The sequence below is a fragment of the Tupaia chinensis genome, unplaced genomic scaffold, assembly GCF_000334495.1.
Source record: "Tupaia chinensis unplaced genomic scaffold, TupChi_1.0 Scaffold000048_1, whole genome shotgun sequence".
NCBI classification, from domain to species: domain Eukaryota; kingdom Metazoa; phylum Chordata; class Mammalia; order Scandentia; family Tupaiidae; genus Tupaia; species Tupaia belangeri.
In genome coordinates, this window is record NW_006159506.1 from 5,367,705 (window position 1) to 5,395,480 (window position 27,776).

A 27,776-nucleotide genomic window follows, 5' to 3' on the forward strand; every position below is an offset into this window, starting at 1 on the left:
TAATCAAACTGAATTATAGATTTTAATGTAACCATTGTGCCTCTTGGAGTAGTCCTTTATCAGTCATAAGATGTTGGTAGAACTCACTGTATATCTGCTCTTTAAGTCTGAGTGCAAGCACTCACTGCTTGGTTACAGAGAAAGCTTATAGTTGCAGATGTTTCTGACATCTAGATTTTTCAGGTCACAGTTTTCATTTTCACATGTTAGAGACGAAAAATAAGATTATGTACTTGAAAAATGAAATAATTCCCTCTTATGAAAAGGCAGTTTTAGAGAAGGCACAGAATTTTCAATGAGAGACATGGTTTCTACCTTCTTCAAAATCCAAATTACTTAAAAATGGGTAAAGTGCCAGACCAGTTTGCTCCCCAAATAAGAGTTACTAACGATAACTTGCCTCATGCAATGATGGTGGGGGACAGAAGGAAATGATGGAAGAATGGATGTGAAATGCACGTGATGGCAGTGGTGTTGTAGTGACAGTGGTGGGAGGAGTGGCCCAGTGGTTCTGACTTTTGCTTTAATTTAAGTGCTAACCTGTTATGAGTTTTGTGGACATGTTCTTCAAGAGTTCAAACCCAACCATACTTCACCATTAAGAATAATTGATGAGCAGCTATCCCTACCCTGGTCTATTAGAGCATATTATGTAGAGGAGATAAGATTAACTATTAAAATGGTTATTTAAGGTTGATAAAGTAAAACTTTGATTGTATAAAGTATGTATGTATGTATATGTGTGTGTGTGTGTGTGTGTGTGACACATACCAATTTACTTTTTTCACATGTCTCCTTTAACATCTATTAGGATGCAGTTCAGTCATTTTCATGTTGTTGCCATTGTTTGAAACATTTTTTGCAATATCTTTGAATAGCTTTTCAGCTGTTAGGGCAGTCCTTCCAGAATTTTTGAAGGTGCAGTGTTTTTCTTTTGAGGGTAGCATTGGTATTAGACACAAGTAAAAACATTCACAATCAAGTTTGATGAATGAAATGAGTGATTAGTTAATAAATATCAAAGTTAGATGATAAAAAGTCAAATCAAAGTGAACGTATGAAAACTTGAAGAGTCTTAATTAACTGAAGTGCATACACACACGTACATATACTTTTCTGTTCTCTGTGGTTGCTTATACATAGGGAGGGAAATAAAACTTCTGTAAACCCCATCAGCCTCACAGATGTAATGATAACTACTCTCCACTCTTTCTGGAAATACTGTGACTAATGATGGTCTTGCATCTCAGAGACACCTGCAGTTAACAACTTGCTTGCTGAATGAATTAGATGTGTGTTAAACAACTGTAAAGTTGAGGGAATGCCTGTACCTTTGAAGGGATTATGTGCACCGCTTATTTCAAAAGTCCCTAAGTTTGGGGTGCACTTTTAAACAAAAGCAACTTAGAAATTATGGAGAATGTGATTTGTGAGTGTGGTCTTTGCAGAAGTGTAGTATTCTAATTAGGACCCACACTCAGAAATACCTTGGCAACTACACGCAAGTTTATGATTTTTAAATTAAACATTTTAGTAAGATAGGGTTTATTATTATTATTATTATTATTATCATTATTTTCTTTCTCGTTTTTTTTCAGTTGACTGACTAGTCCTCAGTCCCACTAGATCTTCTTTTTAATACAGTATTTCTTTTGAACATAATCTAGAGTAAAAGTGGAACTATTATTTGACATGCTATTGCAATGCAGTAATAGTGACAGCAGTAACTCATTTTATTAGTATTGGTTTGTTTTATTCTGTTTGTTTTAATATCACTGCCTCAGGCTGGCCCTTGGTTTAGTGGCTAAGGGAACTAGATCTTACATGACCAATTGCATGATTAAAATCCCAAACCTGGAGGTTTGAAAAACATGCCAGGTGTGTGTGCATGTATGCCCAAGATATAGACAGGATGGAGAAATGGAGGAAAAGGGATCAGGACATGACCACGCCCCATTGAGGGGTACTTTCTTCCACTCCCTCTGTCTCTGTCTCATTTTTTATCACAGGTCCTCTGGTGCACAAATGCATAAAATATATGAAAAAATTAGTATCCCTTCTGTATTTGTAATAACTGGGTGTGGAAGAATATTCAGTGTTACTGAGCAAATGCGGCTGAAGATCTGCTTTTGTGTGTTAGCTCAGTTAAATTTCTGGTAAAACTTGATTAGAGCTTGTATGTTTCACTAAAGACTTTTTCTACCTTCTTGCAGGTGTGATGCTTATTTCCCTGGCACTGTGTGCAGATGCTGTCATTGGAAATGTTCAAGAGAAAGCTATGAAACTGCATAACGCTTCTAATTCTGAAATGGTAAATTCTTAGTGCCTTTACTTCACATCAGACAGACTAAAGAATGGTGATGTAGCTATTAGGTCATCAGGAAAGTCATGACGTATTTTTCTATGCAAAAATGGGTCATGACTTTCTGACAACACAATCACTCTATGGAATAGTTACAGCATCAAAGATTTACATTGCATTTTTAAACTAATTTATCATGATTATTTTTATAAAGGTTAATATCATTCAAACAAAAGACATTAAAAAGTAAAACTATTGGGGCCAGCAAGTGGCGTGGTGGTTAAGGCGCTGGACTCCCACATGGATAACCGCAATTGGAGTCTGGGACCTAGTGGCTTGAAAATTAACACCAAGCCTATGTGCATGCATGCCCAAAATCCCCAGAGAAGGGATTGCAGGATGGCATTCTCCCCTAGGGGGTGATTTCTCACTTTCCCTCTCACTGTCTCTCTCTGTCTCCAGCAAGCATATGTGCCCTTTTGGCAAAAATCTATTTAAAAAAAAAAAAAAGTAAAACTATCACTACCACTGCTAAGAGCTAATTATGCTTTTGATAACTTTATTCGTCATTGATTTCTGGAACGGTTTTTTTGTGTGCATTTTTGTGTATTTAAAAATTCCTTTATGTCATTTTTCTCTCCTCTTTGTAATCTTAGTGTTATTTTCCATGTAGAAGTTTTATATAATTGTTTGCATGGTCCAATTTATATTTTCCTTCATGGCTTCTGGGCTACATATCATGGTTGGAGAGGACTTTCTTAACTCTGAGACTTAGAAAATTTCACCCATATTATGTACTGGTTTTATGATACTCTTTTTTCTTAAATCCTTTATTCAATCCAAAACTTTCAAAAGAAATTTTTTACCGTACTAAAAAGCAATATTTTCTTCCATTTGTCCTGATGCCATTTGTTGGAAAATCCTTTCTCCCAGGTTATTTTGAATACCTTCTTTATCATAACACTTGTAACGCAGGGTTCTGAATTGTAGTCTTTTAAGTTGGTTTCTGCGCCGTATGTGTGAGACAGCAGCTTTACCGTACATTTGCCATCTGTTAGGACTAGCCACTACTATTCCTTTTCTTTTTCAGAATATTACTACCAATAGTTATTCTTGGGTGTTCATATCCCCACATAAACTAGAAATCCCATTGGTATTGTGATTGGTATGGCATTGAATTATAAATTAATTTAGGGAGAATGGCACCTATACACTTGATTCTTTCAGTCCAAGAATAAGGTATGACTTTCCTTTTATTCAAGTGTTTTGTTTTTCGATTTTGTTTCCTTAATGTCTCTTAAAGTTTCCTTCATATAAATCTAGCATGTTTCTTCTGAAATTCTTGTTAGGTATTTCATTTTTCTGCTCTTGTTACTTTAATATTTTTTCTTTCATCTTATCTTCTTTTTTATATATAGGAAAATTACTGTGTGTTTGTGTGGGTGTATGTATATATGTGTTTACATTAGTTTTACAACCTTGTCCTACAGAGCCTGAGGTATTATAGATGGAAGGGACCATTCTTTACTGTTTATTTCTCAAAACAGGGTGGGACAGCCTACTAGTATCATAAGAACTTTAATCTGGGTCAGAAATATTCTTAGCTACCATCACTCCTTTTTCTAGATTGGATTGGATAGCCTCAGAATTAAGAGAATATAGGCAGTTAGCCACATAATTCAGTGGCTAATTTGATAGACTCTGAATAAAACAGTTCAGACCTTAGCTTTAGTAGACCTCATTTGGGGAAAGTTACTTAATGTCTCTATGCATTAGTTTCTTCATCTAGAAATTGGTGATGATCTAGAATACCTATTTCAGGACAGCCTGTGTGGTATGGTTAAGGCAGCTGGATTTTGCGTGGTCACCTACTCAGTTCAAGTCCCAGAACCAGTAGTTTGAGAAATATGCCAGGTGTGTGTTACATGTGCCCAAAATCCTGAAAGGAGAAAGAAATGGGGAAGAGAAGGGATTGTAGCATAACCATTTCCCGTGGGCTCAGGGGTACTTTCTCACTTTCTCTCTGTCTCTCTCTCTCTCTTTCTCTCTGTCTCCCTCCAACATATACATCCACTTCTGGCAAAATTTTAAAAAAGGAAAAAAAAAATATCTTATAGGGTGGTTGTGAGAAACGAATGCTGTAACTCACATACAGCATTAGCACTAGCAGGTGTCAAAAGTTAGCTGCTGCTGCTACTGCTGATTCCATTTTTGAGGAGTATGATAAACAGATGAAAAGATTAAGAAAATAGGGAAATAAAGCAATAGATATGCCAAAAACTGCTGTTTTCATCATATATATGAATGTCTTTTGCAAGCTTTATGTTTTCTTTCCACATTTTACAGGTAATTTAGTTTTTTTATTTCAGTTTGCTTATATATGTTTTTAGAACCCTAACATTAAATCTTTCTTTAATTCAGTAATTAAGCCAGGCAAAAAATGAATATGATTATGTAAAAGCTTATATGAAAGGATCAGTTCTGCTGTGTAATTTTGTGTATAAAACAAGATGTAAATTTAATTAGGTGTTAGAGTCAACCATTTTCAGAAAGTTAGACTACTGAAATGAGGATGTTACTTTAAAACTGTTTTGTCCTACATACTTAATAGATTAATTAAAGCATATATTTAGAACTTTTAATCTTCCACTTTTGGTTTGATACTACTTTTGTCCACTTTATTTTTATCTACTCCAGGTTTTGTATTCATATTCAATCGGTTTTGTGTACATTTTATTGGGATTGACATGCACTACTGGATTAGGCCCTGCAGTCACATTTTGTTCAAAGGTAAACACTAATCACATTTTTTAAAATAAACATCTTCCATTAAATAGTTTTCTCTATATCTCTAATTCCCCTTGTCTAAAAAGCTATTGTTAATATACTTTAATAATTCCTTTAATATATGCAGATCAGAAATTACATCAGAAATAAAACAATTGACATTTATTTTATCCTTGCTATACCCTATAAATTAATTTTAAGCTGTTTATAATGTAGAAGTTAGGGATTTTTAATTTTGTTACTTTCCCATTAAATCAAAACTAAGAGTCTGCTTGACTGCATTGTCGAGTGGCTTATTATTGTTCAAGAAGTTGATTAAAATCTGTAGATTTATTTCATTTATAATACCTCAGGGTTTGTTTTGCATTTTTCTGACAGGCTTTTTTATTTGTTGCAGAATCCAATTCGGACCTACGGTTATGCTTTCCTTTTTTCCCTCACTGGGTATTTTGGAATCTCATTTGTTCTGGCTTTGATTAAAATTTTTGGTGCACTTCTTGCAGTAACAGGTAGGAGGGATTTACTTCCTTAGGTTATAAAATAAGCATTTACATTTTCATTTATTTTTTAGTTTATTTTTTTGTTTTTTTGTTTGTTTGTTTGTTTTTTATGCTATAGTGTATATGTGCTTGCAGGTGAGCCAGGGAAGTGAGAAATCACTCTGAGGGTGGGGGGGTGGGGGGAGTGGCCATGGCACAGTCTATTCTCCTCCAGTTTTCTCAGGATTTGGGGCACGTATGTACATGTGCTCGTGTGATTTTTAAACCACTGGATCTGGGACTTGAACAGCACAGTCAGCCATGTAGGATCTGGCACCTTAACTTCCACACCACCTGCTGGCTCAGTTTACATTTTCTGTGGTTCTCTTTTTCTAAAAGATAAAGGCAAACTCTCCTTTTCATTAAAAAGAAAGTTGTCAGATTTCTCTAATTATTATATAGGTAATGGTGTTTCTTTAAAATTCTAAAGAAAAAGATGTTTGATTTTAATTTTTTATTTTGAAGGTTTAATTTTAAAATCAAATGTACATACTTATCTGAATAGTAACCTTTATATACACTAAAAGAACTTGCTGTAAAAATGTGGTGGGATGCAGCCAGTCTCCCATAGCACAGTGGTTAAGGGGCCAGATATCACCTGGCCAGCCATGGTTCAAATCCTGGCCCAGGCAGTTTGAAAGCCACACCAAGTGCATGTGTGCCCAAACTGCTGACAGGACAGAGAATTGGAGGAAAAGGGCCTACGGCCAGATCGTGTCCCACTGCAGGGTTCTTCTCACTCTCCCTCTTTCCCCACCACTGGTGAACACATAAACCCTCTAACAATGGAGTAAACAAAGTGTGATTGGATGAGTATCTTTGAAGAGAATCCTCTCTGTAGATACTTCTAATTTGTAATGAAATTTTCAGTTTTGTTGAATTTAAAGTGTGACAGGCGCACATTTTAAACAAAGACTTTTTAGACCTTTCATTTGTATGTTGAGCAACAACCAGGTTGGCTTCCCCTTTTCCTGATAATTATGGGTCATTTACTGTTTGCGGGACCCTTGCTCGACACTGTAGAGGAATAAAAGTTGTATTTGTTCTGCTTCAGAGTATTGTTTAGTTAGTGAAGGGAATGCATGAGTCACTGTGTCATTTGCCTGAGCCGTGAGACATAGATAGCCCTTGGCTTAAAGGTACAAGCGGGTTTTTTTCCCTCACGTAAAAGAAAGCCAGAGGTGGTAAGTAATAATAACTAATACACCCAGAGTCCTTATTATGTACTAGATGCCATTCTGGTTACATTTATCAGTCATTTTAATTTCACAGCAATCTCATAAAACAGTATTATTCCATCTTACAGACAGAAAAACTGACATACACAGGTTAAGTGATTTGTCTAGCAGTCAGCCAGAGGCAGGTTTCCACCGAAGGCAGTCTGGCTCTGCACCTGTGCCTTTCCCACATTGTTCTGCTCTCTCAAGTTGACGTGGTGGGTTCATGGTCACCAGTAACCCAGGCTCCTCCCTGTCTCTTGTGCCATCTTTATCCTTGTGCTAGGCAGAGGGATGGATGGAGTAAGAGAGAATGGAAGCCACATTCCTCTCTTTACATAAACTCACTGAAAACCACATTCCTAGAAACACAACTTGTGTTCACATTTCACTGGCCAGAGCCTGGTCACAGACCACGCATAACTATTGGACATATGCCAGCTAACAATAGGAGTACTTTCACTACAACAGAATGGAAAATAGATATTGTGAATCAGGCTCTTTCTAGAACAGTTTATTTGGTATTCATTCATTCATACATGGAATATTAAGTGCCAGGACCACAGGTGGCACTTAATATTGGTTAAGGTACAGGATTCCCACATGACTGACCATAGTTCAACCCCCAGAATTGGTGGCTTAAAAATCACACTGGGCATGTGTGTATACGTGCCCAAAATGAGAATGGAGGAAAGGGGTTGCGGTATGGTCATCCCCGGGGGTGATTTCTCACACTTGTGCACACAAGTGCTTGCTCTCTGTCTCACTGTCTTTCTCCCTCTCTCTGGCAAGCACAAACAACCTAAGCTAAAATCAAAATAAATAAATAAATAAATAAAGATTATTAAGTTCCACGTGTAACACAGTCATGCATGGCTTAATGACGGGATGCATTCTGAGAACGGTGTCACTAGTGATTTTGTCATCTTATGAACATCATAGAGCATACTTACACCAACCTAGATGGTAAGCCTACTACATACTTAGGCTATATGGTACACATAGGGTTGCTTCTATCTCAGTCTCTCTATTTTAGCTGTTTAAAAATGCTCTAGATTTTTGTTTATTGACTTTGTATCCTGCCATTTTACTGTACTGACTTATCAATTCTAGGAGCTTTTTCTTGGATTCTTTTGCATTTTTTATGTATGTAATTGTGTCATCTGAGACTAGGGACTGTTCCACTTCTTGTCCTATTTGAATGCCTTTTATATTACTCTCTTGTCTGACTGTGTTGGCCAGGATTTCCAATACCATGTTGAAAAGAAGTGAGTAAAGTGGACAAATTTGTCTTATTCCAATTTTTAGTGGAGAAGCTTCCAGCATTTCTCCATTCAGTATGATGTTAGCTGTGGGTCTGTATATATGGATTTTATTGAGAAATGTACCTTCTATACCCATTGTGCTGAGACTTAATCATGAAGGGATGTTGTATTTTATCAAATACTTTTTCTGTATTAATTGATATGATCAGATGATTTTTATTTTCTCTTAATGTGCTGTATTAATATTACATTTATTGTTTTCTATACCTTGAAACATTCTTGCATCTCTGGAATAAAACCTACCTGGCCATGGCATATAGTCTTTTTTTTTTCTTTTTTGAGAGGTTTTTGACATAGGGTGCATGCGCTCGCAAGATAGAGACAGAAAGACAGAAAGCGAGAAATCAACCCCCAGGGGGGATGGCCACACCACAATCCCTTCTCCTCCATTCTCCTTTTGGAATCTTGGGCATGCACGCACACAGGCCCGGCGTGAGTTTTAAGTCACTGGGTCCAGGACTCGAACTGCGGTCGACTACATGGGAGTCCAGCAACATAGCCATTATGCTAACTGCTGGTCCTTGGCATATAGTCTTTTTAATGTGCTGTTGAATTCAATTTGTTAGTATCTTATTCAGGATTGTTGTATCCGTGTTCATCAGGGATATTGAACTTTGTTGTGTCCTTGTCTATTTTTGGTATCAAAATGATGATGACTTCTTTTGGGTCTTTAGAAATTGAGGAGAATCGAGGTCAGCTCTTCTTCAAAAGTTTTGTAGAATTTAGAAGTAATGCCATTGGAACCTGAGATTTCCCTTGTTGGGAGACTATTTATTACTGATTCAGTCTCTTGCTTGTTATTGGTCTAGTCAGACTTTCTATTTCTTTCCAGTTCAATCTAGGTAGACTATATATAATTTTTCCACCTCATCTAGTTTTGTTTTTGTTTTTCTTTTCCGACATATATTGGGTCATTGGAGTCATGATGCATTTTTACATAGAAAAACAGAAAACTGTGTCATGACTTTTCCAACAACCCAATAGTTGCTCACAGTGTTCTTTCATGATCTTTTGTATTTCTGTTATATCTGTTGTAATATTGCCAGTTTTATTACTGATTTTATTTATCTGGTTCCTTTCTCTTATTCTTGACTAAATCTTGATTATTTCTTCTGTTATTTTTATAGGGTTTTTTGATTGTTGGTTTTCCAGTTCCTTTAGCTGCATCATTAAGTTATTAATTTGCCACCTTTTTATTTTTTTCTTGTGAGCACTAGTTGCTGTAAAATTCCCTCTTATGACTGCTTTCACTGTTTTCAAAAGATTATGGAGAATAATCAGTATAATTGGTTTCAATAAATCTTTGATTTCAGTCTTAATTTCTTTATTAGTTTTGAAATCATTCAAGAGTAGATTGTTTAGTTTTCAAGTTGTGTATTTTCAGAGGTTCTCTTTAATTGTTAATTTCAAGTTTAATTCCATTATGTTTGGGGAAAATGTTGGGTATAGTTTCTATACACTTAAAATTGTTAAGGCATGTTTCATACCCTGTTAATGTGATCAATTTTTGAAAATGTCCCATGTACAAATAAAAAAATAATGTATATTTTGTGGTTGATGATTAAAAATGTTCTATAAATGTCAGTCCCTTTGGTTTATGATATCATTTAACTCCTGTGTCTCTGTTTAATTTTTGTCTATATGACCTGTTCATTGGTGACAGTACAGTGTTGAAATCTCCAACAATGAGTGTGTTTGCAAGGACCAGCAGTTAGCATAATGGCTATGTCACTGAACTCCCATGTAGTCAACCATGGTTCGAGTCCCATACCTGGTGGCTTAAACTCAATGCTGGGTGCATGTGCGTGCGTGCCCAAGATCCCAAGAGGAGGATAAAGGAGAAGGGATTATGGCGTGGCCATCTCCCTGGGGGGTGATTTCTGTCTCTCTGTCTCTCTCTGTCTCTCTGGCAAGTGCACACGTCCTATAGCAAAAAATAATAATAATGATAATAAAAATAGTGTGTTGCAGTCTATCTATCCCTTTATATCTATAATCTTTATTTAACGTATTTGGGTGCTCCAATGTTAGGTGCTTAAATATATATAATTGTTATTATTCTCTTAGTGAATTAATCCTTTTACTGTATAGTGTTTGGCCTTTGTCTTTTTTTAGTTTATATCTCAATACCTATTTTGCCTGCCTGATACCAGCCTTTTTTTGGTTTCTGTTTGTATAAAATCACTTTTTCAGTAAGGTATATTTCTTATAGGTAGTTTATAGAAGGATCCTGCTTCTTTATCCATTGAGCCAATCTGTATCTTTCAATTGGGAAATCTAATCCATTAACAGTCAGTATTATTATTCAATATTTGTAGACTTATCCCTGCCATTTCATTAGTAATTTTCTTAGATGTTTTGTGTTCTTCTATTTTTGTTGGTGTCTCCATTTTGTTTCCCTGAGGTTGTATTCCCTTAAGTATTTATCAAAGAACCAGTCTCATATTGGTTAAATTATTTCCGTTTTTATTTATCTAGAAATGAGTTTATGTCTCCTTACCATTTGAAGGATAATCGTGCTGGTTGTCAGTTTTAGATATGTCTTCCCATCCTTTTGCTCATGTTGTTTGAATTGAGAGACCTGGGGTTAGTCTGATGGAATAACCTTTGTAAGTAACATGATGTTTGTCTCTTGCCATTTTTACAATATTGTCTTTGAGTTCACCAATTTGGCTATAATGTGCCTTGGAAAGGATCTTCTTATATTGAATCTACTTGTGTCCTTTTATTTCCTGGATCTGAATGTCTATATGTCTCTCTAGATTTGATCTCTTTTGGGGTGAAGGTACTCTGTTTTGCGAACTCTGCTGCTACCGGGCTGTGGAGATTTGATTATAAACGGAGCTCCACCTCTGGTAGACTTGCAGGGTGCTGTAGCTCTCTTGACAGCTTGGGGTGGGGCTAGGGTCAGAGGTCCAGTGTTTTTTCCTGTTACCTTTAAATCCAATCCGTTTGCCCTTTTACTTCCCCTAGGATGTGTGCTAGCTCCATACCAGTTTCCTTGTTCTCCCTTGAATAGGATTGCTAGAATCCACACTGAGAGTCTAGGGTTCAGTTCTCTCTCATTTTTCTCCTCTGGAGTAGGGGTTGGGGATGGGAAAGGTCTGCAGAGCCTCACAGGCTTCAAGCGGTTGGCTCTTCTCTGCCTTTTTTGTTTTGTTTTGTTTTAATTTACTAGAGGGCAGGCATGAACACAACAGAGAGGGTAAGAGAGCACTCCCTGGGGGGATGACCCCCCTGCAGTCCTGTCTCCTCCATTCTTCTCTAAGGGTTTTGGGCATGTTTTTCAAGTTGGGGACTCAAACCGCTCTGTCAGGCATGTAGGATCCAACTCCCTTAACCACCATGCAATGCAACCAACTGGCTCTCCTCTCTGTCTTTGCAAGTAGAAGCCATGCAGACTAGAAGTTTCAGCCCTCCCCCTTCTACCCCCAATGGTCCACCCTGATTATTCTATATGTGAGAGCTGCTCACAGGAAGTGGCCATGGCCCAGTTACCTGCAGGTCGCAGAGGCAGAGTGATTGACCCTCCCTTCAATCAGCGGCTGTGTTCCCCTGACTTACTCCTACCTTTCTAGTCATGGTGCAGCTGAGCTCACCAGGGAAGTGGGTGGGCCAAGCCAGAGAGGCAGAGTGCACAGTAGAAGCTGCAGCACAGGCTGGCGCCAGCAGGAGCCAGTGAGTGCCAGCCTGGAGGTGGGGGTTGGCGACAACAGTTGGTATATTCTCAACCGACCTTTTTGCCCCTTTTTACAGTGACAACTGGAAGAAAAGCAATGACCATTGTGCTTTCATTTATATTCTTTGCTAAGCCATTCACTTTTCAGTAAGTATTTAATTCAAGGCTCTCAATTTTTATATACTATGATTCACATTTCCTCTTAAGCAGCCTTAATTTCAGTTTTTCTACTTTTCCTTTTTTGCAATAAGTATATTATTTTTTATATAAATTAATGTGCATTTTCCTGTTATCTTGATAAAGAATCTTTTGTTTCTTGACATCTATTGATATGCCATCTTCTGTCTTAGAAATGTTTTTATTATTTTGGATTTATGAGTTTATATATTTAAACTGCCCAACAGAGATGTGACCCTGTTTTCAATATGAATGAATGTGAGTGAGGTGTACATTGTTGAGAGTAAGGGACACACCTTTAAAAATGATTAGTTTATGTATTACCTCTTTTCACAAAGTATTTGAGGTAGAGAAGTAGTATGTAAGTTGTACCTTAATGATTTATTTAGTTGTGGCTTTTGTGAATGCATTTACTCTTCCTTTACTGTCTCATATGTGTTTGAAATTGGCATCATTTAAACTTAGGTTGTTAACTAATTGTGAAGTTTTAAACCTAAAACTTACCAAAATGTAAGTTTAAAAGTAACCATAGGGACCAGCAGATGGTGTAATGGCTATGTCACTGGACTCCCATGTAGTCGACCGTGGTTTGAGTCCCGGACCTGGTGGCTTAAACTCACGCCAGGCACATGTATGTGTGTGCCCAAGATCCCGAGAAGAGAAGGGATTGCGGCATGACCATCTTCCTTGGGGAATGAGATTTTGCTTTATATCTCACTGTCTCTGGTGAGCGTGCACACCCTATAGCAAAACCATAAAATAAGTTTTTATCAATATATTAGGGATTATTATTTGTTGTCTAAAAGTAGTTTTTCTTTCTGCATGTGTCAGTTATACAGTAATTACTATGATTTCCCTACTTGGGGATGTGCCCTTTTTCTACCCTTTATATTCTACCCAACCTAGACAACTAGTTGTACTGCTGAGTTGAATTATCAGGATGGTCTTTGGTAGATTTATTTAGCCTGTGCTTTAAGTATACGCTTTAGGGGCCAGCAGTTAGCATAATGGATATGTCGCTGGACTCCCTTGTAGCTGACCGCAGTTCGAGTCCCGGACCCGGTGGCTTAAACTCACGCCAGGCACATGTATGTGTGTGCCCAAGATCCCAAGAGGAGAATGGAAGAGAAGGGATTATGGCGTGGCTATCCTCCTGGGGGTTGATATCTCTCTTTCTGTCTCTCTGTCTCTCTCTGTCTTTTTGGCAAGCACATGCACCCTATAGCAAAAACCTCTCCAAAAAAAAAAAAAAATGTATACTCTCTAGGTAGAAGTTAGACTTCGAATATCTCCCAAAATTCAAATGAACTAAGTTTTCTATAGTTTGTATATGTATCTTTTCTATATATATATATATATATATATATATATACTCAAAAGAAACAGAATCTGACCTAAGAATAATATTTTCATTTTAATGCTTTTATTGTAGACCTCCAATAGCGAGTTTTATTTTTGGGGGAAAATTACTACAAGCAGATTGCCAAGTTCAGTGGTTAATAGTAAATTGTTAACTTGTTCATTTTAATATTCTTTTTTTCTCATTTCTTCCTCTTAGGTATGTATGGTCTGGTTTGTTAGTTGTCCTTGGTATATTTCTCAACGTTTACAGCAAAAATATGGATAAAATAAAACTGCCATCACTTTTTGATCTGATAAACAAAGCAGTAGAAACAAGAAAGTCAAGAACTTTGGCACAAACAGTATAGCAGTGGTTCATCCTGTTTAAAATAGAATTTTAAGGAAACAATAATCAATTAACTCTCCAAAGGGATTGTTGGGAAAACTGAAGGATCCGAAGGCATATAGTTGTTGATACGTTTGTGGATGGGTTACGAATGAAGTAATTTGTGGCATCAGCCTTTTCTTCAGAACGCTCGTTTGACTAACCGATTTCCAAAGTAATCATGAACCGCACGTAGCACATCTTACAGCAAAATGTCAACATGAAGGACTGTCATTCCTATCAGTTTCTTGAAAATTTCACTGGACATGGACCATGTGACAAGACTAGTGAATGACATATCAAAGAAATTGATATGTAATAACAGATTGTTTTTTCTTCATTCCATTGTGGTGGTGTTATTTAAATTGATTCTCTGTTTTAAGAGTAAATGGATGATTTAAAGTGTGCAGAAAATAATATTGATTATAAATAAAATTCTGTGATTGTTTTTTCAAAGAATGAGTTAGTAGTATTTGAAGTATAGTAGTATTTAAAGTAGAATATAGAGATATGGGGCCAACCAGTGGTATGCGATGAACGTGGCTGGATCCCACATGGTCAACTCTGTGGTTTGAGTTCTGCACCTGCTGACCTGAAAAACATGCCAGGCACATATATGTGCTTGCCCAAAATCTTAAGGAAGTGTGGAGGAGAAGGGATTGCGAAATGGCCATCCTCTGCCTACGGGGGTGGTAGTTCTCATTTTCCCTCTCTCTCTTTTCCTAGCTAGCGCACAGCCCTATAGCAAAACTTAAAAAGAGGGACGTGGGAGTTGGAGTATGGCTTAACATGAACCTTAGAATTTAGAGTCACTTTTCAAAATTAAAAATATTCTTTAGAAAAGACATGCTTAAAGTTTTCTATAGAAGGTAGGCAAGATTTTTTTAAAACTCCATCATCGTACCTCAAGTATGCATTACAAGAAGAATTTGGTACAATTCACCAAAGAACTTAAGGAATAGTTATTTGGATTTTTTTTTTTCAGAAGTTTTTGCGATAGGGCATGTGCACTCACCAGAAAGACACAGAGAGAGAGAGAGAGAGAGAGAGAGGAACAGCGAAAAATCACCTCCCGGGGGCATGGCCACTCCGCAGTCCCTTCTCTATTTTCCTCTCGGGATCTTGGGCATGCGCACACACATGCCCAGTGTGAGTTTAAGCCACCGGGTCCAAGACTCAAACCATGGTCCGCTACATGGGAGTCCAACAACATAACCATTACGCCATTGTGCTGTTCCCATTATTTGTATTTATTTTTCCTTTTTTTTTTTTTTTTTTTAAGAGGTTTTTGCTATAGGGCACATGCACTTGCCAGAAAGACAGAGAGAGACAGAAAGCGAGAAATCACCCCTCGGGTAGATGGCCATGCCGCAATCCCTTCTCTTCTCGGGATCTTGGGCACACACGCACATGTGCCTGAGCATGAGTTTAAGCCACTGGGTCTGGGACTCAAACCATGGTCAACTACATGAGGGTCCAGCAACATAGCCATTATGCCAACTGCTGGTCCTGAACTTTATTTTCAGTATAAGTCAAGAAAGCCTAGCATCGGACCAGAAAGACACAGGTAATGGCTATGTCGCTGGACTCCCACATAGTCGACTGCGGTTCGCGTCCCAGACCCGGTGGCTTAAAACTCACGCCAGGTGCGTGTGCGTGCATGCCCAAGATCCCGAGAGGAGAATGGAGGAGAAGGGATTGAGGTGTGACCATCCCCCCAGGGGGAGTGATTTCTCGCTTTCTGTCTCTATGTCTCTTTCTATCTGTCTGGCGAGCGCACGCGCCCTATGGCAAAAACCTCTCCCAAAAAAAAAGAAAGCTTAGCGTCTATGCCATTGGTAATATAATTTATATTTTAGGAGTGTACTTAAAATACTTAATCCCATTCCTTAAATTCCATTGTATTTTGATGGTTCTTTTAACCTCTCATATGAATATGTGAAATAGCAGTCTATAATAACAGAAAGGTCTAACATAAGCAGTTCTGACTGGTTTTCTTTTGCCCCATTTGTTAAAATAGTTTTATCTCTCATTGATAATCCTTTTTTAAGTTGTCAGTTTTCATATCTCAAGGTGGAAGGGATCTTTATTAATTTTTAACGGCCAGAAGGTGTGTGCACTCACCACAGAGAAAAGGGAGAGGGTCAATGCACCACACACACACACACACACACACACACACACACACCCGGACATGGCCATGCCACAATCCCTTCGCTATTCTTCCTATCTGGATTTTGGGCATGCACACATACATACCCAGCTTATTTTTCAAGCCACTGGGGATGGGATTTGAACATTACTTGGCCTTCTAGGGTCCAGCTTCCTTAACCACTAGGCCTCAGGGCGAGACCAAGGTGGAACACATCTTAATTTATACTGCATTATGCTGCCATAACTTAGACTAAGACCATGACTGATGGCATTTACAAGGAAAGAATTTGTTTGACGGTCTTAATTGAATAAGCAAGGATTATTTGTATGGAATATTAGTTAAATATAGGTAGATTTGTTACAGATATAAACAGTATGCTTTTATCTGTAGTAGTCACTCAAGCTAATCAAAAAGCAAAGAATCCATGAGACCAAAATAACATACGAAACATGTCCTAAATTGGGGCATCATAATTCAGTGCAACACAACAACAGCAGAAGAATGTAACCAACTCTTGGAGATCATCATATTAAGAGGTGACCTAGAGGTAAAGCAGTCTAGCCAGAATTCTCAATAAGAATATCCTATATAACTTGAAATTTGACCAGGGTCCTGGTTCCCTAAAGCCTCTAAGTCTTTGGAATTTCTCAGTTGGTGAGAGTGTCTTTGTTATTCACGGTGGGTCTCTAGGTAGTTTCAGGATTGGGAGGGGCCATTCTGGAAATGTTAATGATGTGACTTGGCAGGGTTGAGACTTTGGGCTATGTAATGATCATCCCAACCTCCAGGGATGGGAGAGAAGCTGAAGATTAAGTTCAGTCACATGACCAACAATTTGTATGAGCCACATAGGGAAACTGCAATAAAAACTGTACACAGAGGCATAGGAGAGCTTCCCTGGTTGGTGATAAATAGCAGCGTACCAGGATATGTATTCCCAGAGCTACAGAAGCTTAGTATGTGCATCCTGGCCAGATCTTGAGCTTTGAGTCTTCTGGCCGGCCTTGATTTGTATCCTTCATAATAAAAGGAAGATGATAGGAAATACAGTGTCTTGAGTTCTCTGAGTCATTCTAGTGAATTGCCGAAACTAAGGGGACAGTAGGAACACTTAAATTAGTACCTAATTAGAAGTATGAGAAACCAGGGGCCCCCTGAGACTTGTAACTGGTGTCTGAAATAAAGGCAGTCTTGTGGAGACTGCCCTTCACCAGAGACATCGGACCTACCTGAGTAGTTAGGCTCAGAACTGCACTGTACGCTTGTTAACAACTGTTATTAAATAACTTAGCAACCTCTTCACTGTTCCCTAATGCCCTTCATTTTCCTAATCAACTATTATCTTAAATCCACTTCATAGTCTAGATTCTGAAACTGCTTTACATTCTTCATCAAAGAGCATATACTTCTAGTTAAACTTAACCAGAATAATGAACCAGTAATAGGGCTTCATATGCTGGGAATTTTTGTGCACCATAAAATCATATTGCCCGTTTACCCAGTTATCAGATGATTAGGTTATGCATCTTAATGTTCAAAACTTACTAGGTGCTTCTTTCTTGATTAAGCATTTGACAAGTTTTTCCTATTATGTATCTGAGCAAACAGTTCTCATATTTTCACTTACTCTGCTTTTCATGTGTCCCTGTTGAATGTCCTTGAACTTGCCTATTGGGCCAACCATTTTAACTTGTTCATATAGCATCACTAGCATGACTGTACTTCTTTTTATTGTAACACTATTTATCCTCACTGGGCCAGCTCTGAGCAAGGCGTTATACTCATGCCGAGGATGCAAAAAAGATGAACGTACAACCCCTACTGGAACTTCCAGTCTAGAGAATGTTTGCTGTGGTCATTTACCATAAAAATTGATCCAGTATGTTGGTTTCCTTGCAGTCACAGAGGATCATATAAGCATTAAGTTATAGAGTACTTCTCCACTGCGGTAGTGCTTCTAAAACTTTAAGGTGCACATGAACCACATGACAGTCTTCACGGAAAAAGAGGATATTACGTAGGGTTGGTGGGTAGGGCTTGAGATTCTGCTCCATCCCTCCCAGATGAAGCTGATGCTTTTGGTCCATGGACCGTGGCTTGGAGTATGGCATTACAATGTTTACACCTTCTGCTCCATCCCTCCCAGATGAAGCTGATGGCTTTTGGTCCATGGACCGTGGCTTGGAATATGGCGTTACAATGTTCACACTGCAGATGCTTTTAACATCAGGACATCCTCAATTACTTTAGTAATTTTCTCTTGGTTTTCTTCTATTTTTCAAACGTCCCATTCTGTGTGGCTTGACCCTGTTAAACTTCTCTCAGAGTCTCTCTGTTCAAATGGAACAGAAATCTTATGTTGGTTGGAGAGTTGCTGCCGTAAGAGTGAAAAGAGTGTTGGGACCAGCAGTTAGCATAATGGCTATGTTGCTGGACTCCCACGTAGTCGACCGCGGTTCGAGTCCTGGACGCAGTGGCTTAAACTCACATCAGGCGCGTGTGCGTACGTGCCCAAGATCCCAAGAGGAGAATGGAGGAGAAGGGATTGTGGCGTGGCCATCCCCTCTGGGGGGTGATTTCTCACTTTCTATCTCTCTGTCTCTCTTTGTCTGGCAAGTGCATGTGCCCTATAGCAAAAACCTCTCCAAAAAAAGAGTAAAAAGAGTGTTTTAATCACTGTAGGTATTTGAAAGGTTTAATATTCATTACTTTCTCCATACGTGTTACCTTCTTAAAAATCTTTGCAAATGTAAGATAAACCTGTAATTTCCTCCTAGTCATGGTCTGTTGTTTTAATTTCATGGCATGTAGTTAGAATATATTCTATGCTATTTGTAGGAATAAGGAGAAAATGTTAACTTCAATGACTTGCCGCTATTCCAGAATAAACTGTGTATTACAGGGGCCTAAAGAAGTAGGTCTTAATACTTAAGGGATTCTTCTGAGACGTTAATCACAAAATGTGTTTTATTAGACATCTTAATCCTATAATACCCCCATATTTTTAAAAATATATTTAGACCATTTTAATCAGTTTTAACACAATTGATAAGGCTTAAAAATAGACAAGTCAAGAAATGTGAATAATTATTCATGATAGATAATGATAAGGTTACTTTGGAGTCTAATTATTATAGGTTGCATTGTAGGAGTCTTTTCCCATTATTTTTCTCCTAATGCCAGTTACAGAGGAAGAAATACAAAGAAGATCAAGCAGATATTGTTTTCTTTCTGACATAATAGTATGTAAGTATTTTTGACTTGAGCATTTGGGAATTCATTTTTTTCATCTTTCTGAAAAAATTCATTAATGTTTATCCTAGGTGTATAGATAAATTTGTGTGTGTGTGTGTATATATACACATAGATATATATACATATAGATATATATGTATACACACACACACAAATTTATCTATACATATATGTATATAGATATATATATATAAACACATCACCAGAGATTTTATAAAGGTAGGTAATCACCTTTTCTAGTTTCTGTATACAATTTAATCAATAGTGTTGTATATGTACCAAGCCACCCCAAAATCATAAAAATCTCAGGAATGTTTGGACATTTGGACATCTGTCATTTAAAAAAATAAAACACAACCAAGGGATCAGCAGTTGGCGTAATGGCTGTCGCTGAACTCCTATGTAGTCAAACGCGGGTCGAGTCCCGGACCTGGGTGGCTTAAACTCATGCTGGGTACGTGTGTGTACGTGCCTAAGATCCCAAGAGGAAAATGAGGGATTGTGGTGTGGCCATCCCCCCCAGGGGGCAGGGGTGATTTCTTGCTTTCTGTCTCTCTGTCTCTGTCTTTCTGGCGAGCACACGGGCCCTATAGCAAAAAACTCTGAAAAAAAAAAACACAACCAGATGTCTGCCTTTGGCCAGCCTTGTGGCACAGTGGTAAGGCAGCACTCCACGTCAGCCCCAGGGAATGTCCTGATTGTGCATCGCCAGGTCTCTCTACGTGCTGGCTGTACTTGTTCCTATGATCCTAGCCTGCAGAGGCTACAGGTGGATCATGGTATGAAGACCCTTTTGGGAGGTACCCCCACCCTTGATTATCTGGTGGAAGAAAGAAAGTAAAAATTTTTTAAGTCTGCTCTTAAAAAGATGTGTTGGGAACCAGCAGATGGCGTGATGATTACGTCGCTGGACTCCCATGTAGTTGACCACTGTTGACCACTGTTCAAGTCCCAGACCCGGCAGCTTGAAGCTCATGTTTCAAGTCACGCTCATGCATGGTCAAGTCCTGAGAGGGGAATGGGGGAGAAGGGATGGCGGTCCAGCCATCCCCCTAGGGGGGTGATTTCTCACTTTCTGTCTCTCTCTGTCTCTCTCTCCAGCAAGCACACGTGCCCTAGAGCAGAAAATCTCTCTTAAAACAAACACACACAAATTTAAAAAGTTGATGGGGACCAGCAGATGGCATAGCATTTACTTCATGAAGCTCCCACATGGCCACTTTGTAAAACTATTTGGAAGTCAAACAATGCCTACTGGTTAAGGAAGCCAGATCCCACATGGCCAACTTCAGTTCAAATCCCAGCACTGGCAGCTTGAAAAACATGCCTGGTGCATATGCATATGTCCTCAAATCCCAACAGGATGGAGAAATGGAAGGAAAGGGATTGTGGAGTGACCACTCCCCACTGGAGGTTGCTCTCTCCCTGTCAGTCTATCTTTAGCAAGCTTACATGCCCTCAAACAATAAGAAGAAAAAAAAATCAGTTGGCATTATCTACTAAATTTAAATGCATACCCAATGTCTAAGAAATTCCACTCAGGCATATATAACAGAAATCTGTACACATGTATATCTAAAGACACATGCAAGAATATTAATATCAACGTCATTCATAAAGGGAAAATCTTGAAAGTTACTTGGATACAGTAGCCACCTGCTGTAGAGAATGGTTTAGACACACAAAAATAAAAACAAAAAATCTATGGCATGCACCTAATGGAATAAATAGGAAAGATTGACCATTAGTAGTAGAAACAATAAATTTCACATTCTAATGTCACATGAAAGAGCATAGATCCCAAAGAATATGAGTCATATGATGCTACATAAAGTTCCCAAAAAAAGAAAAAAAGGAAGGAGGTGTTAATACTATAAAGTTGCATTTGGGGGCCAAAAAAGGGACAGGGATGGAGAAGCATGGCGAGGAGGGTTTGTGTGATGTGAGCAATGCCCTGTCACCCTGTGTGGTGGTTACACTGATGTGTTTTTTTTTTTTTTTTTTTTTTGCTTTTGGGCATTTTTGCTATAGGGCACGTGCACTCGCCAGAGAGAGAGACGTAGAGAGACAGAAAGCGAGAAACCATCTCCTTCCCCGGGGATATGGCCACGCTCCAATCCCTTCTCCTCCATTCTCCTCTCGGGATCTTGGGCACGTGTGCACACGTGCCCAGCGTGAGTTTAAGCCACCGGATCCGGGACTTGAACCGCAGTCGACTACATGGGAGTCCAGTGACAAAGCCATTACTGCTGGTCCCTGATGGCCCCTTTCTGATAAATCATTGAGTTCTGTAGTTTTACTGGATACAGGTTCTGCGTGGATGTTGCATTCCACAATGAAAGAGTTTTTAAAAAGGGGAAATGAGGGGGGGATAGAACAAATATTCTTTAGAAGATGGCTCAATAGTTGTCTAAAAAGTGAATATCTTAGACCAACATATACTTACTTCTTCGGCTTAAGTTTTATTTTCCGTTTCCAAGGAAAGATCCATTTCTTCCTTTTGGACAGCTTCAGATATTTTTAATAAAATATGAGATTATCCTCTACCACTGCTTTCTCTTGATAAGAGTATCTTTAGAAAGCTCAAGATGTACACTGTAGCAGTCATTCTTTAGGGAATGATTGCAGCAACTGATTAAATAGATGTAACTTACACCCACACCATGCCTGCCTACCTATACGTATTTTATTTTTTAAATCCTCCTTGAAAGAATATTTTATCTCAAGGGATATATTCAGTCATTAGAGACTTTTTCATCAGATGCCGCATTAAGAGTTTTCCATTTAGAAGACAGATCTAAAATACCAGCCGTATCATTCTTAGGTTTGTAATTTAAGTATAGAATCTTGCCAGAGTTGCATCCATTAAAATAAAACAGTCTTGGAAATTAAGCACTAATTTCCCCTCAAATGACTATTTCTGTTTCTTTTTTTTTTTTCCTTTCTAATTACAACTGTAATGAAGTGGCCAGTATTATGGTAGAAAGTGATTTCAAAGGCAACAGTCTCTTATTATGAATCATATGCTTTAGTTTTGTACCCTAATGGGAATCGGCCTTAGTTATAGAAAATGCACATGCAAACTCCATCTCTGCTAAAACTGGAATGGTTTTCAAATAGCGAATTATACTTTCAGCTCAGAAAAAGAGTAGTCCTTCACGTATTCTGGCAAAGTGAAAATGAAGAAAAAAATTGTTATATTTTCACCACAGGATTATTTGCGGTCACTCTGATCTGTTGCTCTGAGTTTGGTTAAACCAAAATCTCTTCTCTGTTTTTCCATCCCGCTGGGATTTGGGGCACACATGCACCCACATCCAATGTTTCTCAAGCTTCCGGGTCCGGGATCCAAACCCCACCATTGGCTACGTGGCATCCACCTCCTTTATCTAATTGGCCATGGAGCCAACCTGATTTTCAGTATCTTAAAACTGCTATATTAATAATACCCACCTAATGACAACTTGCATCAAAACTGGTATGAGAAAATGCATTTTGAAAGCCATAAAACACAGTAAAGGTATTCATTTTTCTTGTCATTCTGACCCTTTTTAACATGAGTAAGGCTCTTCAGTAAAGGTATTCATTTTTCTTGTCATTCTGACCATTACCCTTTTTAGCATGAGTAAGGCTCTTCACTCAGCTGCTAACAGTGGCCCTTTTTCTGTCCCCTTAAAGTGAGGCTGGGCCCAAGAATCTTGCTTTTATCTGTGCTAGAGGAAATTCTCTCTTAACTTTGATCATATCTCATGGACTTTTGATTCTACTGTGTCTTTTAAAATGTTTCTTTGTTAACTGCCTGGGACAAGCTGTTGTTTCTTGCCTGTGAATTGTGGTGCAGAAAGTACGCATGGAGCTTTTAATCTGCTTTTAAAAACTGGTTTTGCAATCGCTTACTCACAGATAGGGAGCAGGCACTCCATCTTTGGTACCAGTACTCTCACACTCGAACGGAACAGCATCAAGCAATGAGTTGTCAACGGATCCATTTGAGTCATGCTAAAGTTTGCAATGTGCATGACTGGGGTTTTCCTGATGGAGAAAGATCCTGCTGACCACTTCCGTTGCCTGGATTATATATCAGATTGTTTTAGCAGTGTCATGTGTCGGGAATTGACAGCCTTTTACCCTGTGTCAACACTAGGGCTGGTTGCAAATTGGTTATACACAAGAGAAATCAGTTCCCTTGGTGGGCATTTCTGGGTATCTGTTTGGACCCTTATTGATTCCCTCAAGAGTCTGTCTTCCTTCTATAGCTTGACTTGACCAAAGATATATTCCCTGCTGGTGAATGAGAGTAGGAAATGCAAACTGGATCTTAAAAAAGAAAAAAAAAAAAGCTAAAAAAGTCATTCTATGACCATTTCTTAACTCTACTCAGTAACAAATTTCACGAAAACATGCTTGCTTCATTATAAGAAAACAGAAGAGGGCCAGTCAGTGGTGTGGTGGTGAAGGTGGCTGGATCTCACCTGGCTGACTGCTGTTCAAGACCCAGACCTGACAGCTTGAAAAACATGTTGGGTGTGTGTATGTGTGTGCCCAAAATCCAGAGAGGAAAGGTGAGGAACAGAGATTCCAGCATTGCTGTCCCCTCCAGGGTGCTTTCTCACTGTTCCCTGTCTCTCTCTCCCCGTGAGTGCATGTACCCTGTAGCAAAGAAAGAAACTAGAAGAAAAAAGAAAGAAAGAGAAGGAAAAGAGAGAAAGAAGAAAGAGGAAGGAAGAAGAAAAGAGAAAAAAAAAAAAAGAAAAACAGGAAGAGCTCTGTCTAAAGAGATAGTGAAAACTTTGTCTCAAAATGTAATGTTAGGGGGACTAGCAGGCAGCATAACGGCTATGTCGCTGGACTCCCATGTAGTCGACAGTGGTTCACGTCCCGGACCCGGTGGCTTAAAACTCACGCCGGGCGCGTGTGCGTGCGTGCCCAAGATCCCGAGAGGAGAACGGAGGAGAAGGGATTGCGGCGTGGCCATCCCCCTGGGGGGTGATTTCTCGCTTTCTGTCTCTCTATCTCTCTGTCTGTCTAGCAAGCGCACGCGCCCTATAGCAAAAAAACTTCTCAAAAAAAAAATTGTAATGTTAGGGCAAAACTAGAGAAAGTAAAACCAGCGTTTGCCAGGGACTGTGGGGGAAGGGAAGGATGAATAGGCAAGTCACAGGTGAGACTCTTCTGTGTGATACTAGAAAGAGGAAGGCATGTCCTAATGTATTGGTCCAAATCCGAAGGATGTACACCACCAAAGGGAACCTTAATACAAACTATGCACCAAAGTTAATGACAGTGTACCAATACTGGTACATCAATAGAAACAAATGCACCACACTAGTGAAAGTTGTTAATAAAAGTGAAACTTGGTATGGAGTGAGCAGGAGGTACCTATGTGGAACTCTGTACTACCTGCTCAATTATTTTGCAAACCTGAAACTGTACTAAATAAATAAAGTGAACCATCACCTTTTTAAAAAGAAGTACAGGAGATGAAGCCTACCAGAGTAAGCTGTTCTCATAGTGAAGCTCTGGTCGTAAAGCCAGCCTCCAAGTTTGTCCCAAAATGGTGTTAGATAAAAATGAAATTGGAAACCTTGCGAGCATGAATAGACCTAAAACAATAACTTTTTTGAAGTTTTACAGTTTCTACCTGTGCTTGAACTGTATTATTGTAGAAAAATAAAACAGAAGAGAAAAAAGCCATTCCTTTTTATGTAGTATTTAATCATTAGGTGTTCTCATTAAATTAGATATATATAGGGACCAGCAGTTGGCGTAATGGCTTTGTCATTGGACTGCCATGTAGTCGATCGTGGTTTGAGTCCCAGTCCTGGTGGTTTAAACTCATGCCGGGCATATGTGCATGCATGCCCAAGATCCCAAGAGAGTAGGAGAAGAGATTGTGGTGTGGCCATCCCCCCTGGGGGGTTATTTCTTGCTTTCTGTCTCTTTGTTTCTGTCTTTCTGGCAAGCGTGCGCACCCTATAGCAAAAAACCCTCCAAAAAAAAAAATAGAGAGATATATAAATTTGCTTGCTCATTTAGAACAGTTAAAAAAGGAGAAGGAGGAAAATAAAACCACTTTAAATGTTCAAAAATACATAACATGAAAGGCAGAGACCTAGTAAGCCAGTACTAGAAATTGGGTGGAGTTACCGGTTTAAGGATATAATTGCAAGCGATTAACAGCAAAGGGTAAGATAGATGCAGGTAATTCATTGCCCCTGAAACTCCGATTTCAGTTGGGCTTTGGCTGCTGATGGAAGCAGGGGAGCCTTGGAGTTTGGGTTTGACCTCTTTGGGAGTAAGACCAACTTGCAGGGTCTACAGCTGAAAGTAACGTGATTGAGCAGTGTGACACAGGAACAAGAGGGGAACGAAGCTGCAGGGCAAACTCGCGAGTTGTATTAGACTAACTCAGACTAGACTTGAGCGGGTTGTAATGGATTCAAGGAGGGAAGACTGAGAAACCTAAAGGAGGTCGAACAGTACGACTGGATGAATACTTCCATGTGAGAAGAGAGAATGAATTTGAGGATGACTCCGGGAACCAGCAGTTAGCGGACTCCCAGGTACCGTTTGTGGAAATAGGTGGAGAGCACTTGAGAGGTGCAGAGAAGAGTGTAGGGAGCACACTGAATTCCATCTGGGGCATGTTAAAATTGCGTTTTCATTGGGGCATCCAGGCAGAATAGTCCAATAAGAAGAAATAGGATCTTTGGTTCTACAGGTTCAAATGGTCCATTTCTGACGCTGTTATCTGTCTACAGATGGCAGTGGAAATTGTCAAATGAGATCACCTAGCCGATGTCATGTATGCTGAGAACGAATGCTATCTAAGGACGGAACTCAGAGAAACACTAGCATCTTTGGGCAAGAAGAGGGAGATTTCCTCCAAGGGATCTTAAAAAAAAAAAAAAAAAAAAGATACTGTTAAAGGAAAGAAATGTTATGTTCTGCTTAAGAATGTTGCTGAGTTGGGAACCAGCAATTAGCGTAATGGCTATGTCGCTGGGCTCCCACGTAGCCGACCGCGGTTCGCAGGGCCGGGCGCATGTGCGTGCGTGCCCAAGATCCCGAGAGGAGAGTGGAGGAGAAGGGATTGTGACGTGACCATCCCCTCTGGGATTTGATTTCTCGCTTTCTGTCTCTATGTCTCTCTCTGTCTGTCTGGCGAGCCTCGCACAACTCCCTATAGCGAAAACCTCTCAAAAAAAAAAGAATGTTGCTGAGTTGGGATCAGTAGATGGTGTAATGGTTACATCACTGGACTCCCATGCAGTGTACTGTGGTTCGTGTCCCAGACCTGGCCGCTTAAAACTCACTCCTGGCACATATGCGTGCATGCCCAAAATCACAAGAGGAGAATGGAAGAGAAGGGATAGTGGCATGGCCATCCCCCTGGGAGGTGATTTTTCACTTTCTCTCTGTCCCTCTCTCTCTGGAGAGTGCATGTGTCCAATAGCAAAAATCTCTCTTAAAGAAAAAAAAAAAAATTACTGAGTATTTTCTTTCCTTATTTTTAAAGTCTTTTAAAAAGTCATAAAAGAAAATGAAATCATGTGCCATATGTCTTCTAACCATGAAATATTAAAAATGTAGCTGAGTTAAATCAATCCAATGATAATGAAGTGCCAAGTAACCATTAATTTAAAAATCATATTCAGCTTCATGGCACCAGAGTCTACGAGGAGAAATCCTGCTGGCATCTCTGTGTCATTTACCACACCAGGATGGCTTGTACATTTGCAAACTTCTAAAAGAAAAAGTAAAGCAATAGAATGTGCACTGGCCATGCAGTCAGAAGACCTGAGTTTAGTTATGATTACCTGATACTTACCAGCTGTGAACGCATGGGTTAACCTCTCGGAGGTCCAGTAGAGAGACTTAATTCTTAATTCTGGAAATTAAGTATGTCAGCTATAACTTTTTTATCATTTAGTTACTGTTTTTTAACTTTTTCGTATTCATTGCCCATTTCCAAATAATAGAAAATCTGATGGCATTGTAGAAATTGGCCAGTACTTTCTTTTAGCGTCATACTGCCTAGAGATATCACACAGGTACCCCTGAGAGAGCAGGTCTTCCTCCTTCCTCTGTGAAATGCATACAGAGTCTGTTTGACCACGAACCTTAGCCATGCCCATTTAAGCTCAGTAATTGGTGTGCAAGTTAGCATTTTTATTAAATTCTAGACGTTTTTTAGCATCAAAATTAAAGTAGTTTTGAAGAAATCTCAATGCTAAAAAAAATTACATGTCTGTGCCACGTGTGCCATCCGCATGTCAGTAGCATGTTTGTGTGTCAACACACAAATTGCATGTCAATGACACATGTGTCCTTCATGTGACCATACCGTGTTTAACACGTATCCACATACAAGCAACATGCCAACTGTGTACATGTATTTCACATGCCTGTAGTGTGTTTTTTGCATGTCAAAAATGGCATGTCAACTACATGCCAATGATATGTGTTGTTCACATGTCTGTAGCCTGTTTCACATGTCCAGAGCAACATACCAATTACATGCTAGCAAAACATGTGTCATTCACATATTGTTAGCATGCTATTCTCATGACATGCCAGCTACATGTCCACAGTACACATGTCACTCACATAC

At 39.0% G+C, this 27,776-nt stretch overlaps 1 protein-coding gene across 9 annotated transcripts in view; it reads left to right on the plus strand.

The window, feature by feature from the left end:
- SLC35B3 (solute carrier family 35 member B3) overlaps positions 1–27,776 on the plus strand; it is a 48,023-nt gene that overhangs the window by 14,354 nt on the left and 5,893 nt on the right. For 6 of the 9 annotated variants that reach the window (XM_006141216.3, XM_006141218.3, XM_006141215.3 and 3 more), the window contains exons 7-11: positions 2,214–2,311; positions 5,000–5,092; positions 5,487–5,598; positions 11,927–11,996; positions 13,585–14,092. In XM_006141216.3, the coding sequence (XP_006141278.1) occupies positions 2,214–2,311; positions 5,000–5,092; positions 5,487–5,598; positions 11,927–11,996; positions 13,585–13,735 (524 nt within the window). In that variant the 3' untranslated portion in view covers positions 13,736–14,092. Of the gene's footprint in view, positions 1–2,213; positions 2,312–4,999; positions 5,093–5,486; positions 5,599–11,926; positions 11,997–13,584; positions 14,209–27,776 lie in introns of those variants that run through there. The other 3 variants (XM_006141212.3, XM_006141222.3, XM_014591052.2) reach the window with 2 other exon arrangements.